We start from the raw sequence: 15,263 nt of genomic DNA, 5'->3' as shown, positions 1-15,263 counted from the left end.
ACACAGAATCTTTCAAAATCAGAATTTAAGAACAAATATTAAAACTTGTAATTTGCAGCTGTATTTGTAAGTAAAATTACTATTATGTCTAATTGAGCTCATTGTGTGATTACATTTTTTTGTTTTGAGAGGCTTCAGACATTACCTCAGAGTTCCTCCTTCCTGCAGAGCCTGGCGTTTCTTTGCCTCTTTGCTGACCCATTCTTTAGGCGCCGCCATCACTTCTTCTCTCTGGGCCAGAGTCTCAGCCAGCCGACTCAGCAGAACCCTCTGGAAGCGAGCTTCAGGAAACACCAGAGTTGGATCAGAACCGACAAGCAACAAAACCTCAGTTCGTTCTGTTTTGTTGGCCAGTCAGTGTGAGCAATAAATCCATCAGAAGTTCACCTGATGTGGGGTTTTGATCGGTTGACAGGTGCGTCAGCAGGATGTGCATTCGCTGCAGGCCCCTCGATGTCAGATTGTCCGGGTCTCTCAGTAAACCCACAGCTTTTTGGATACAAGAACGGACTAGAGACGGGCTGTGAAGGTGTGCTCTCTCCACCTGCACAGAGAAGCAGGTATAAAGTAATCACAAAAAAATACAAACTATATTTTTATTTTAATCTACTTAGTTAAAATCTTACTTTTCTGTCGTCTTCTGAATCGTTTATTAAACGCATTCCTTCACTGACGTTCTGATTTTCTGTTCAAAATAAAACAACAACTTTCATCTACATTGTATTTCAGTCTAAATGAAGTAATGTGCTAAAGTGGATGAGTAATGATGTAAGGATTACAAAACCTTTCAAAACTAAAAATCTGAAAAATCAGTTTCATGTTCAGACTAGACAGAGAAAATCTATCAGCATCAATATTAAAACCTCGTCAAAGATTGAAAAATGGATTTTAACAGGCCAATACCATACTTCACCGCACAATACAATATTGATTAGAAATTAATCTACCTCTCCACCATTGTCCCTGACTGATTTGTTATTTTATGCATTTCTATTGAGTTCTGGCTGAAATTGGTCACTGGATTTTATTTAGGAGCATCAGGGTAAAGGAAAGTGAAAATGCTGAAGGAGTTTCAGTACTTTAAAATATAAGTTTTTATATTTCTAAAAGCTGTGAATTTTCTAGGTAAAATAGTTGTCCCTAAGTTAAATTTTCTGTAGCAACAAAAATGCTTTAGAGTCTCAGTGGTATTAAATGTAAAATATGGAAAGGCTGAATGTAAATATTCAGGACAAGGGTAAAGTATTTAAAGGTGACAACAGCTAAAAAAACATTTTGTAAGTAAGCAGCAAAAACTCCACAGCCTCAAATCTCAGTGAAATATAATCTTAATTGGATCACATTTAAACTTTGTGCTTAAAATAAACTGAAGATTACTAAAACTAAATTCAAGATTTTGTTTGAGAACTTATACCAGGATATTAATAAGTGTTTGTTTAGTGGTTTCAGTCTTTGAAAACAATGAATCTTTTAAAATAAGACTTTAAAATATTTATCTGTTCTTCACAGTACTATTATAATACACAATATTCTTGGCCTGGATTTAAATTTCATTTGTAAAACAAAATGACAACTAAAGCCCGGCTGGTGTTTCGTACCTTGCAGTGCAGGTTTGAGCAAAGTACTGATGAGCGTTCCACAGAAATCCGACAGATTCAGACTCATGTCCTCTGAATCCCTCAGGTCATCGATGTGAACTGAATGCCAGAATCCTTGGAAGGAATCACAAAATAAGCTTTCAGTGTGTTGTTAACAACACTGTATTCACAACCTCCGTCCTTCTGGTCCTCACCTCCTTGGAAACCAATGTACCGAGACTGGCTTGGAATCCTTGAGACCTTCACAATGAAGATCACCCAACACATCTGAACATCCATTGAAGCCATGTAATTCATGGTGCAGTACCTGTTGGCATTAATACTCATCAACACACCTGGCAAGTCAAACGTCCACTCTGCTTAGTAAAGAGGAGGCCTGTACTTTGCTGAAGCGATGAGCTCGTCGCTGCACTGGGATTCCTCCAGGTCCATCTGGATGATCAGAAGGTGGAGCGAGCTGCCAGCGTATTGGAGGAACGTCCTGACACACACAAACACAGAAAAACTATTTATGCTACTTTGCATAAAAAGAAACAAACTGAGGTTAACTCCTGAATTCACCCGGTTATATTGAGAATATGTAAGATCTATTAAGCTTTTCAGAATGAGACATCAACAATACATCTAACACTCAAGACATACATTTCTAAATAGTGTAGCCTGGGTTTATAAAACATAACAGGCAGGTGTCAGACAATCTTTTTATTTTTGGTTATGTTATCTTCATGCAAAGATGCATGACTCAATGAGGTAAAGGAGGCAGCATTCTGTTTTACCGTATTTTATTGCAGAAAGAGACTTCAGTGTCAAACTGGTGGAGCGACAGCAAGAGGATCCTGTCTGTATGAAGTCCTAGCGCAGGGGCTACACCCCTTACATCTAATTTTGTCAACAAGCTGGAAAATGTTGTGATCTATAAAAAAAAAAAAGAACATAGAGTGAAGAGGAGTCAAGAGTTTTTGTGAAGTCTAAAGGGAAGAGTGAAGTTGGAGATGAGATTTCAGCCTTACCTCCAGGAACTTGCTGGAGTCCTGGTTTGTGTTCAAACAAGCCCCCAGAAAATCTCGGAGCGAGTGGTGATGTTGCTGCTGGAAGTACAGTCTCTGAAGTTTCTCTTTGTCCTGATTAGATAAATCTGAGTATTTGAGCCTCACAACAGCATCGGGGGTGGCACAGTTTAACAACAAACTTTTCGCCAAGCTGAAGACCTCTTCCTCATTTTCTCTGGCAGACTTGACCTTTTCTGTCTCCATCAGCTCTTCATTTTCCAACATTTCTCTATCATCCCTAACTTCACTGGATTCATCATTCTTATCCATTTTTTCAGTTTCTTGCTCAATGTCCATTGCATCAACAAACTCGTTGGGCTCCGTCTCAGCCACTTGGTCCTGGTCATCTGGCTCAATTGTTTTTGGTTTGTCCTCTTCCTCCTGTTCTTCTCCCCTGTCAGAAACAGTTTGTTGTCTCTTTTCTAGTGCTTGCAACAAAGCACTGGCACATGCATCACCGTGGAAGCCAATGAAAATGTCAGAGGGCTTGAAATCATCATTGGCCTCTCCAGAGAATGCCTTTACCCACTCTCTCAGTTTGTTGAGAACGTGGTGCTGCCATGCCTCCAGATCGGTGCTCCGATCCACTCTGTGTTTTTCCAGCCTGTTGATGAGGGGAACTGGGAAATACTCGTACACCTTCTTCTGGTCTTCCACCACAACCAACCGGAAGTTTGTATGAACACGGCATTTGACTCTGTGGGAGCCGAGACCCAGATCAACGTACTGTTGCTTACTGAGGTAAACATAGTACTGGTTCAAGGCATCGTAAAGGCTTTCGTAGAGATTCTGCATATTAAGGAGGACGACAGTTCTTCCGGTCTCCATGCAGGTTTTTACTCGGTTGACGTTCCGGCATATTTGGGCGTATTCCTGGTCTTTTGGGAATCCTGAGCCAAAGATGATTTCGGGTGGTGGGTAGTCTCCTTTTGCAAAGACCTGTTGCTGAAGGATATGCAGAGCTGCATTGTTTGTGGTCAGCAACAAGAGATAGCGGCTCTCCTCTTTGGTCCCATGATCAAGATTCCTTAATATCATCTGCAAGGTTCTTGGTCTGGGAATTTCAGTCAGATCTTGCAGGACGTCTTGGAAAAATAGGACTGGGTCAAAGCCATCCGGCTGTCCACTGAAGTTACGTAGGATGACCTCTACAAGTTGCTCACCATTTGGCTCTTGTTGTGTGGCCTTGACTGCAGCAAACAGCATTTTTACCAGGCTATAGTAATCCCTCAGGCCAAAGAACTGATTCTTTGAGGTCTCATTGCAGATATTTAAGAAGGCCTTGGCCAATGATGGGAAGAGATGTTTTATTTTCAGAAGAATCTGCTTTGAAGATGAACAAATGCCACTGGCAGTCTCCACAAGTTCATCCTCACTTGGGTCCCACCTGGACACGAATATTCCTCGGTTCATCTTTGCTGGGTCAAGAGCCCAGTTGGAGATGCCAACAAACCCAACTTTCATGTGTGGATCTGGTTTGTCATTGTCAATGCATCCATCCTCCAGCAGTGGATGAAGTGTCTTTAGTGGCATCTGTGGAGAATCTTCTGCTAGTCCTATCTCATCTAACACCACCACTGACACATACTCCTCCATATTTTTGTCCTTTTGGAAACGAGCACAGTTCCTGAATGTTCCTATGATGCCTTCTGGACTTGAGTGGGGGCTGCATTGGAAAGAGACCATGTGGACTTGTTTCAGTTTCTTAAACAGCTTACAGTGGGAGTTCTGGCCCTGCATAGCATCAGCGACAACAGTTTTAGCAAGAGACTTGGAGCTGCCTGGTTTGCCGACCAGAAACAGTGGGATCCTCAGTTCTATGCAGACCACCATGAGAAACACATTCTCTTTGAGTGCAATGTTTTTGGCAATGGTCTCCCTTGTCTGAACATTCTGGAGGAAGAGGTCTTGACAGGATGAAATCTCCTCTTGCAACGCTGGAACACAGTTCACAGGTCTTGGAAAGTATTGGCAAATTTCTTTCAGGTAGTCCTCTTTGGCTACAAGAGATGGGTAGTAGCATACTCCAACAGCTAAGATCAAGCACTTCAGGGCTCTTTGATCATCACTGAGATTAGCTATGTTGGTGAAAATGTCTCGACTGTGTTGGTAAAACCAAACTAACACTTTCATGGACCTCTCTACATCTCTCAGACTTACAAAGCTACATTCATTTTTCCGACTTCTCATATATTTCTGGGAGGCAGCCAGTACATCTGAAATGATGCTGTTGCACGATACTGGCAAACGGTGATCGGAAACTTTCTTCTGGACAATCTGTTTGATGTAGGAAAGCTCAGTTGAATCACTCAACTGGCCAAAGTCCCACACCAAAGACACCATACTTGGAGGCAGAGGGTGAACTCTGTACACCAGCTGCCTCAAAGGGACTTTGCCGAGACGGTCTTCGGTTTCGTTTGCCTTCACTCGGTACCCCAGTCCTGCACGTTCCAAACGTTCCACCATTTCAGGTGAGTGTTTCCTGTACGGATTGCAGGCAGCTATTATTTTTAGGCCACTTTCTGGCCTCAGAGGTGCTCCCTCCATTGTTTGATCACACAGGATTTCCTTGATGGCAAAAATGGCCTCTGTGGTGTTGGCTTCATCAAAGAACAAAATGGTATCAAGTTTGTGCTGCTGCTGATTTTTGTGGGCAAGAACCTCAGCCTCCCGCACCTTTCTATAAATCATTTCTGCTGTGGTTCCACCATGTACTTTAACAAGAACCATGTTCTCTATTGGTCTTTCCTCTCTTTGCAAAGTACAGAGGAAACGGACCAGTCTGGTTTTTCCACAGCCAGTCTCACCCATGATCACAACTGGGATGCCACATCGGAACCTCATGTGTATGGCCAACATCTTCATCACATTGTCTGCCGTGAGCTCGTAGGTTGGGTCTGGATCAAAGTTTCTGTCCATGATTCCTCTGGTTGCACCAACAACACAAGAAATCCTTTTGATTTTGTCTGACCGGGGCAGCTCGTCAAAGTCCTCGGTAAGCGAAATCCTTTGTCGTTGCAAGCCATTGAAAAGTTCCAGTGACATCACGTTCTCTATGAGAACCTCATTGCTGTGAGGATCAACTGCCCTGAGTGTGTTTCGCCTTTGACAGATCTGCACATTAAAGCCAAGGAAAGACATTGAGGAATGGTCAGAGTTGAAGAAAATGTACGGATGTGATTCATTCTCCCATCGCTTTCGAATCGACAGACGAGTAAGAAGGTCGTCTTCTAGATTGCTTTCGATGTGAAGAGAGGGGCTTTCATCAGATGTATTTAGAGACGGCGAGGCGAAATCTCTTGCCATGTGGATCATGAACTTCACAATGAAGTCCTTAAAGCCTGGCAGATGGTCAGCAAGGAAGTCTGGATCACAGAAAACAGAGACTTCACAGTCTTTCAGCTGCACATTGAGGAACCAGGAGAAGTTCTTCAGTTCACCCCAAGATGGATTTTCCATGCCACAGTGATGCAGCAAGAGACGAAGGCAGTCTCTGGGATCCCCAACTCTGGATCCTTTCTGATAGTTAAATCGATCCAGACGCTGATTCTGGGAGTAGAGTCTTAAGTATTGATAGGGCCTTTGAATTCCCTCGCTGGAAAATTCCTGTTCGTCTACAAGCGGATCAAATCTGTTTTGCCTCGGGCTGCCCAACAGCTGCATAACTTCTTTTGGAGCTTTGCAATGAATGGTGGGCAGAATTTCCAGAAGTCCGACCTTCATCTAAAGAATTAAATTGGTGACATAATTAATATGTAACATGTAAAAGTCTATGTTAAAAGAAGAAAAACAATGAATAGATCTGAAAGATATATTTTGCAAATGAAACTGCAAGTTTGATTCTGTAATTATTAGAGATGTGCTGATCTGATATTAATATCTGTATTGGTTCCAAAATGGGAAAATAATTCTAGATCGGATTCTAGATTGAATATTGGCGACAATGTGTCCAATCTAATCCAAGGTGCATTCCTAGTAATTAAGTATCAGCATTTAATTTTATAGTCTATGACAGAAATGTTCTGCAGGAACATGCTTCAAATTGCATCTATTCCAAGATACCAAAAACAATTCCTACCTCTTTTGCCTGGTTTTGATGGTATGTGATTGCTTTCAGAACTTCCACTGTGATCAGATGAGCCTTATTCTTTCTCCACAACACGCCATGGCTGTCGCTCAAACAACCCAGAACCAACAGACGGAACAGAAGCTCCTCCAAACCTGAGCGAACCTGAACGGGGGAAAAAAGTCAGATTCCTGTGGGCTTTCAGCCAACAACGAAACGAGCTGTCCGACTGTGTAAAACATGGCTACTCACGCCAGCTGAGTCGATATGAAGGAGAACAGGGTCCTGCTCTCTGAGCTGGGACAGTCTCTCTGTCAGAGTGATAACCAACGAGTCAACGTCCACGCTCGCCTCGATCAGACGGATCCTCACATGTGTCGCTCTTGGAGATTTCTGCTGGAACTTCTCAAACAAACGCTTCACATAAAGGGACTTTCCTGTCATGTGGAAAATACTGATGTCAATATTTTATTTTTTATTAACCCTGTTAACTGAAGCTGTCTCACTGTTGGAAGCAGAAAGAAAACATTGCTCACCAACTGCAGGGCGTGCAGATGACACCATCCAGACAGAGAGCTGATCTGGAGAAACCAGAGCGACTGGGTCTTGGGACAAGGTGCTTAGGGTGAAGTGATGACGAAGGTACTTTCTAGCACTCTCCTCTCTTAGATTCACGCCAGTCTGCACTTTGTAGTTGCTGAAGTAAGACGGGACACATCTGTGCTGGTGCACAACAGGACTGACTATCACCAAACGATAATGCGGGCCGGCACTTCTCTCTAGACTTTCGTAGAGCTCCACCAAGGCTTCACTGGCTTCATATCCCAACACACCAGGATTAACCAGAGAATAGATCTTCTCACATTTTTCTCTAGAGACTTGGCAGAGAGCTCTGCGCAGAAAGATCTCCACCTCTTCTCTGGTGGTTTGCTCCCTGCAGACCAGGACCTCGTCAGAAGACGGCAGAGGTTGCTCTGGACTCTCCATGTAAATAGACAGAGTGGTGGTGAAAACCTCAGCGCTCGGACAGAGGACAAGGTTCGGCTTCCCCACCTGGAGTCCCGGTGGGAGATTCCTGATCATGTGGAGCGGATTTGTCTCAGACAAGCACTCCAGGAGCTGAGCAAGGGTCAGGATGTCCAGGGACTCTTCAAGATACTGGGACATGTTTCCCTTGAACCGCCTCCAGAGGTTATCAAGCCTGCCCTCATTTACATCATCATCTTCTTCTTCATCTGTTGAAAACTGCATTAAATCATGATCCTCTCCCAGGTCTTCTTCTGCATGCTTGGATGCGGCTGCTGTGACGTCCATGACAGCTTCACAAATCTCCTCCTCATCGTCAGAGTCCTCATCATCCTGTGAGCTCATGCTCACTGCGTTATAGTAAGCAACCCTGACGTCATTCACCGTGCACTGAGGCTTTATGGGAAAAAGCAGGTGCCACAGCTGCTGAGGAACCGACGTCTGACGTTGACACACCTTGTGTATCCAGTGGCACAGGTACACCAGCTGCTCCGAGGTGAAGTGGTTCAACAAGCTGAACCTGGAACGCATCTCGCTGATGAAGGCGCACCACTCTTTGTGGCACGAATCCATCGACTGAGCCAGTTTCCGCAGCTGCTCTGTCACCTCGCCGCTGTACAGCGTCTGCTCGCCGCTGAGGGACAGGAAGGTGATGCTGATGCACGGCTGCTGCTGTGGGCAGCAGTGGACCTCAGCAGACCAGTCCCTGAAGAGCATGTTGCCAGATGTTTGCATTTGCAGAAGGATCGATCCAACTCTCTGAACTCCCTGGAAAACCTGAAAAACACAACATCATGTGTGTAGAAACGTTGGAGAGACAATTTACATTTTCAAAAAGTAAGTAAAAGTAATATGGAAATAATTAGAGCTTAATTTTTCTTATCTTAATCTTGGAGGTGTCATAACATACACACATTTGATACTATAAGCAAACATGTTTTCTTTACGTTTCAATTTGTGGAACAAAAAAATTCAAATTTGCTTTTTGGGGGAAAATATTTAGAGTAACCAAGTGATGAATCAATGTGATGCACGTTTGCAGCTGATTAGTCATGATATGACTGAGCTGAACATGTTATGTTGGTCTGAACTAATTAAATCAAAATTGAATAATTAATTTAAAACAAGCAGAAAACAGATCAGAGTTTGTGTTTTGTGGGTTTTTATTCACTAATGAAGATCTAATTGTAACGCTAAAAGTCTCTTACCTCTGTGAATCTGTTGACCTGTTCTCTGCCATGTTCCCCTTTAGACGACATCAGCATTAGCTTGTTCTGAAGCTCCAGCAGATCTTCAAGCTTGTAGCTTTTCACCTCATTTCCTGCTTTTACTGTCACCAGAACCATATTTTGAAGACATCTCTGAAAATGGATAAAATCGGTTCAGAAAACGTCTCAAATCCAGCTCGAAAGTGTTTTAACGAGGACTGGCCCTTTACCTTCTCTGTTTTGTCTCTCGACCACCCAACGTGATAAACTCCATGCGTGTTGATGGAGGAAGCGAGCGAGAGCGAAGACTGCTCCACAGAGCCGTGCGTCTCCTTCAGAGCCTTCAGCCAGCTCAGCAGTCGAGTCGACTCTCTCTGAAAGACAAATTCAGAGCCGTCAACGTCACCGCTAACCCCGAACCTGAACTTAACCAGCCCGTGTCCAGTGCTGTGAAAAAGTTTCAAACCAACCCGATTTACATCCATCTTAAATCCGAGGAGCAAGACTTTTAAGGGAATGCTTAAAGAAGATTACATGAAAGGATTTCAAGCATTTTTTGTTTTGTTTAGTTTTTTAATCTCTGCAAAGTTGGCTGCTAGGTTGAGATGCTATGCTAGTTGTTTTCTTTAGCTCATTTTTCCAATCAAATGCTTTCAGAAAGATAATTTTAAGTAAGTATGATTCCTTTAACAGGGTTAGGATAAGCCTACACAAAACATGTTCATTACATTTTTGTACAAAATCCTTCTCGGATAATGAGAATTCAGTCTGCTCAGTTTGGGCTCCTTTCAGAATGAGCTGTTTTAGGGCCTTTTGTTACTTTAAATCCAAATAAGCTGCCACATTCCCCAACTCAATGCTAACACTCGCATTTGAAAATGGCTGCAAACAGATGTGCAATAAAACAACTGTACATCTTTGAAAATCAGCAAGTGGTTTCTGGATGGTAAGTCGACAACAAAACACTTGTCTTTTCCAGCAGCCATTGTACAAATCAGTTCAAAATAACCCTGGACCTCAGCTTTGGTTGCTAGGTGATGGGCAGGGCTTTGGAGGGGTTGCTAGGTAACAGCGCAGTGTCCGTCATATGTGACTTAACAATTTGAAAGTTTTTAAAACGGCTCATTTCCCAGACACCAAACAACATGAACTTATTACCAGAAAACAATCGGGTGTTTTTTGTTTGTTTCTTTTAGTTGTTTGTGAAACAATGAGAATTTTGCACAATGGACCCCTTTAGAAAAACAGCAGACTTTACAAATTGCTAAAGAAAGTTCATGTCTGTGAAGTGAAAATCTAACAGGGTTTGGATCAAGAAGTGTCTTGGTCAGAAAAAGTATCTCAGTACCAGCTTGTCAGGGAGCTTCTCGTCTCTGCTCTGGGCGTCCCACACCTGCTGAGCACACATCATGAACTCCTGGAAGCCGGTCTCACGGGAGAGGGAGTAGAGCAGGGGGCCGTATCCCATCACCGCATCATGAAAGCAGGCCACCTGGTCAATCTCCGTATCGTTTTCTCCAGCAGATATCGAAGCTAGCTCGACATAAACTTTGACATCGCTCATCGCTGGAAAATGGACACAACGGAGAGAAGCACCACTTATAGTTGCTTCTTGCAGGGTTAGTCTGAAAAATGTACGAAATTGTGTTTGTTATGGGGTCGACCTACTTCTGAGGTTCTCTCTGACCCAGCTGATCAGAGGTTGGCTTTTCAGAAACTCTTCCAAACACGCAGTGTGTTCCCTGGTGACGGCGGAGAGCTGCTGCCTGGCATGAAACATGTCATCAGTGAGAGACCCCAGGACCCGCTGCTTAAAGCTGTCTTCATCCTGAAGAGGAGACAACGATGAAAACGAGTCACTTAACTGCAAACCTCCATCTGTTGAATAAAAAAACTATACAAAATTACCATGGCTGACTTCACTTTTTATTGTAACAGATAGTTGTAAAACACTAAAAGCAAACCATACACACCAAATAAGGCCTTGCGTGTACATTTTCATTAAACATTAAAATCATTAATCATTAAAAACGTCACAGTGGAGTCAATATATTTTTCTAGGATAAATGACGACAAAAACAGCTTAGCCTTAAATAACCATAAAAAACTTTCACTAATACTCAGGATTTCAAAACATGATCCCAAATGTAAAAGATAACAAATCTATTTTACAAGGTTCGTACACATTCTTATACAAGAATGTGTACGAACCAGACCAAAAAAAAAAAAAAAATCAACAAAGCAAATTCACAGTTAAATTTCATGTGGAGCATTTAGATTGTTACCAGTTGCCTGAGGGAGCTAATTTCGCTGAAGTTTCCAGAAAGCCCCATCCTCTCAGCGATTCTCAGGACCGCGCTGGCTGCAGCCGCTGCATCGTGCAGCTGTCTGTACTCCTGGATTTGACGCAGCCTCGTCTGAACCCAGTCCTTCTCAGCCGTCACTCCTCCTGGCGTGCAAATGACCTCTGACATGAGATCTAGCTCCTTCTCCAGCAGCTTTCCATCCCCCTCATCACCGGAGTCCTCTAGCATCTGGTCGAGCTTCCTGAACCTGATGTTTGCCTCAGCGATGCTGACTCCAAGGTGTGAGAACTCCTCCAGCAGGGGCGTCCAGATGCTCTCCGAGATCTGACTTAGAGTCAGCTGAACAGGAGGCGAGGCGGGGAATTTCGATGCTGCAACGGATGCTGCTTGTTTGACCCACGAGGAGAGAATCAGGTTGCTGTGATGCAGTCTGTGCATCTCTGAGGACATTTTCAAGACATTCATACTGATTTTGTACCACAGGACTGGAGGAGGACCAGTCTTCTGCAGCCTTTTTTCTGCATCAACGGCCTGAACAAGCACCAGTTTGTTCAGACTCACAGCATGGAGATCTGCGCTGTGCTGCGCTTCGAGAGTCAACACCTCAGGAACTGATGAATTACAAAAAAAACACAATGTCAAAAGTTTAATTAAAGATGACAACAATAACATACGAATGGTGAGTCTGATATACTGACCCGTGATGCTTTCCGTAACCTTCGCCAACATCTTTATCAGTGTATCTATCTCCTGTTTGCGCTGCATGAAAGCATTCAGGTCCTTCTCTCTCTGAGTCAAAACAACGTCAGCGTCCGCAGGAGCCGTCTCAGACTTGGTGTTCTTCTTGTCTGCGGACGAGATTTTTCCTGAATTAATATTCTGTTTGGGTGAAACTTTAACTTACCATTTACTGACAGACGCTTACATTGCTGGTAAAGTCGCTTGAACTGCTCTCGGTATTTCAGACACGTCTGTAAGTGTCCCAGGGACACGCTTCCTTCAAGCAAGGACGCCACCAGAAGACGGACAGCTTCCACACAGCTGTGGACAACCTGTCCTGCTGTGTCGTCCACCTGGACTGATGTCCAAGTGCCTTAGAAACAAAACGACAAGGCTACTGTAAAAAACATGATCGACACAGAGCATAAAAGTTTAACACAAAGAGAAGAAAATGCAAAGTAAATGTCCCACAGTTAGAGAGCAGGAAGTTCACAGCTGACTGAGGTTCCAGCAGCTGGACCGCCATGTTGTCTCTGAACCGGGCTGCAGACTCGACCACAACAGCAGAAGTGACTTTAGGAGGAAGATCTTTCACCTTCGAGGTCAGACTTCTCATCAAGTCTCCTTCCTTTCCTCTCTGTGATCAGAATGAATATGACTTGAGCACTGTTAAAGGTGCAGTGTCTAAATTTTAGAATAAACGTGTTTTTTTTTTTTTGCATATTTGTTAAAACTGTCACTTTGTTGTGAGCTTCTCTTCCTCCCTCTGCTCCCAGTATGCAGAAATACACCGCTTGATCAAAAGCAACCAATCAGAGCCAGGAGGAGCTTCTTAGCGCTGTCAATCATGTTTGTGTACACAACGCTCACACTCTCCGTTTTGCTCTTTGCTACGCTACAGCTGGTTCACCATAAAAGAGCCTGCAATGAACGCTAAGGCTAGTTAGCGTAGCCAATGATGACGGTGGATTAACAGCTTTTCTGGAAGTTGTTTCTCCACCATTAGCACACTTAGCAGCATGTACACGAGGTTAATTGACAGAGCTAAGACCCTCCTCCTGCCTCTGATTGGTTGTTTCTGAGAAGGAGTGGTGTGTTTCTGCACATCACTGTAGCAGCTCAGGTTGATCTTTTCACAAATTATCTGTCTTATATCATACTTTTACGAAACAGTGGCAGTTTTAACAAATATGTAAAAAACTGATTTTTTAAATAAACGTTACGCACTACGGTTTTAAATAGTGTTACATAAACAAACAATCACTGTGTGCAGGGTAGATGTAAATGTCTAAAGGCCCCAACACACCGGGCCTATGGTCTGTTTCACTTTCTGGCTTCAGGTGGAAGATTATGGATAATAAAACAAGAACAAACAGTTTTAAATACAGTTTTCACCCAAATAAAGTTACAGAACAGAAAAACTGGCTGTTCTCTAATTTAGTGGGAATTAGGCAGCAAGCAAGAACTGTTGGGATGTGTGAGTGCCCCTTATATTCTAATTTTACTGGTAATTATTTGCCTGTATTATATAACTTTTAAAAGACAACATTCTGCTCTACTTCATTCAATATTTCTGTTATTTTCCAAAGAAAAACAGAGATTTGCCGCTCCACAAACTGAATAAATCACGATTGATCTCCATCCAGTTCCACACCTGACAGATGGTCTTGACGGCCGAGTGAAACATCTCGTGGAAACAGTTCTGGACAACATGGTGGCTTCTGCCCAAAGCAGCCGCTGGTGAATCCAGGCACCAGATCAGCACTTTATCCTCATCACTGACCTGCACAGAGAGACGTCTCAGGTGAGCAAATTGTTCTCATTTTAGATAGTAAAGAGCATTTTTTCCCCCTTTGGACATGCTTACCTCATTTATCCTCTTCTTCAGATCTTTCTGAAGCCGTGTCGCCCAGCTGGAGGAAACGTCTTCAGAAAGCCATTCGACCTTCAGCAGCGCGTCCCACAGCTGCTCAATTAGCACAGAAACGATGGTTCAGAAGAACAAAAACAGGCTCAGCAACGTGACAATGAGTTTACTCTAAACATTAAACTGTCTGAAAGCAGTTAAGTATGATGTAGTATTTTTACCCATTAATTTTATTTTGTCATAGAAATAAACGCAGCTAAACGTTTTATTTTATTTACTTTTTACAGTTGTTTAATGTTTAACTGGTGAGGTTATAATTATCTTACTAATAAAGTGTTGTCCTGTATATTGGACTAGCTGCTTGCTAACTTCCAGACCCAGTTTCTGGCTGTGGTTTTCTATTAAAAAAGAAGAAAAATAATTACATTTATTTATGTGGAATGGATATTGGATAATGGAAAAGTACTGAAAATGTTTTGATTTAGTAAAGATTATATTTTCAAGTGTACAACAGAAATAAAATGAGCTAAAATCAGACCTTTAAAGTTGTCAATGCGATCGATATCTTGTCATTACTTTTAGTTGTTATAAACGTCTGAGTTTTCTACATTTATTGATTTTCAGGTGTGCTTTTGAGAATAGCCTCAAGTTCCATTATTAAATTATCCAGAAAGCATGAGCATAAGAAAAAAAGTATTTTGTTTGCTCATTTTAAAAAGAAGGAGCAGGTGCTTCACAAAGCAGTCGACTATATCTGATCAGTGCCAATTTTCAGTCTTTTAATATTCTAATTTTTAAATATTTAATTATAACAAAATAATATATTAGTATTGTAGTTTTTACCAGCTACATACCTCAATTTCTTTTGGATAGATGAGTGTTTTTCCAGATACAAGTGGTTTCTGCAGCAGTTCATCTCTCCACTCACTGATCCGCTGCTGCACAGCAAACAGCTTCTCCACAACTTTCTGCCTGGACGCCTCTTCACCTTCCTCAGACTAAACCCAAACACAAAGGGAATTAATCACAGTTAGAAGATCGGCACTTAGGAGGAAATACAAGTAAAAGATGGATACCTCTCCTCTCAGCTTCATCTCGAGTATCTCAGCCAGTTTCAATACCAGCTGGAGGGACAGAACCACCGTTTGGTACCATGAAATAATCCGGGCGATATCACATGTGTACTTCAACACACTGATGCTGCTCTCAAGCGCTGACTGCAGGCTCCCAGAGTTAGCCAGTCTAATAACAAAAACAAAAATAAATTTACACACAGTCCAGGGTTATAAAACCTGAGGGTCTGATGAATATTTATGTACCTGTCCTTCTGTTTATCTGCCTCCATCAGGATGTGCCTCAAAGATTTATCAGCCAGCTGCATGCAGAGAAGATTATCAAGCAAGTATTAGAAATATACAATTTC

At 42.6% G+C, this 15,263-nt stretch overlaps 1 protein-coding gene across 1 annotated transcript in view; it reads right to left on the bottom strand.

Annotated features, from left to right (window-relative positions):
• The window catches only part of rnf213b (ring finger protein 213b), a 36,502-nt gene that overhangs the window by 16,453 nt on the left and 4,786 nt on the right, over positions 1 to 15,263 (bottom strand). The window contains exons 10-33 of the mRNA XM_015054317.1: positions 15,160 to 15,215; positions 14,917 to 15,082; positions 14,695 to 14,838; positions 13,841 to 13,939; positions 13,628 to 13,756; positions 12,445 to 12,610; positions 12,179 to 12,346; positions 11,952 to 12,101; positions 11,233 to 11,864; positions 10,616 to 10,775; positions 10,296 to 10,513; positions 9,178 to 9,321; positions 8,948 to 9,100; positions 7,250 to 8,516; positions 6,966 to 7,150; positions 6,726 to 6,878; positions 2,609 to 6,370; positions 2,375 to 2,511; positions 1,981 to 2,079; positions 1,793 to 1,905; positions 1,599 to 1,712; positions 627 to 685; positions 388 to 544; positions 146 to 281 (exon numbers count right to left, since the gene is read on the bottom strand). Coding sequence (XP_014909803.1) covers positions 146 to 281; positions 388 to 544; positions 627 to 685; positions 1,599 to 1,712; positions 1,793 to 1,905; positions 1,981 to 2,079; positions 2,375 to 2,511; positions 2,609 to 6,370; positions 6,726 to 6,878; positions 6,966 to 7,150; positions 7,250 to 8,516; positions 8,948 to 9,100; positions 9,178 to 9,321; positions 10,296 to 10,513; positions 10,616 to 10,775; positions 11,233 to 11,864; positions 11,952 to 12,101; positions 12,179 to 12,346; positions 12,445 to 12,610; positions 13,628 to 13,756; positions 13,841 to 13,939; positions 14,695 to 14,838; positions 14,917 to 15,082; positions 15,160 to 15,215 — 8,567 coding nt within the window. The remainder of the gene's footprint in view (positions 1 to 145; positions 282 to 387; positions 545 to 626; positions 686 to 1,598; positions 1,713 to 1,792; positions 1,906 to 1,980; positions 2,080 to 2,374; positions 2,512 to 2,608; positions 6,371 to 6,725; positions 6,879 to 6,965; positions 7,151 to 7,249; positions 8,517 to 8,947; positions 9,101 to 9,177; positions 9,322 to 10,295; positions 10,514 to 10,615; positions 10,776 to 11,232; positions 11,865 to 11,951; positions 12,102 to 12,178; positions 12,347 to 12,444; positions 12,611 to 13,627; positions 13,757 to 13,840; positions 13,940 to 14,694; positions 14,839 to 14,916; positions 15,083 to 15,159; positions 15,216 to 15,263) is intronic.

This window comes from Poecilia latipinna, unplaced genomic scaffold, assembly GCF_001443285.1.
Source record: "Poecilia latipinna isolate Pla-1442-1.1 unplaced genomic scaffold, P_latipinna-1.0 Scaffold1242, whole genome shotgun sequence".
NCBI lineage: Eukaryota > Metazoa > Chordata > Actinopteri > Cyprinodontiformes > Poeciliidae > Poecilia > Poecilia latipinna.
This window is presented reverse-complemented; position numbering and strand designations above follow the sequence as displayed.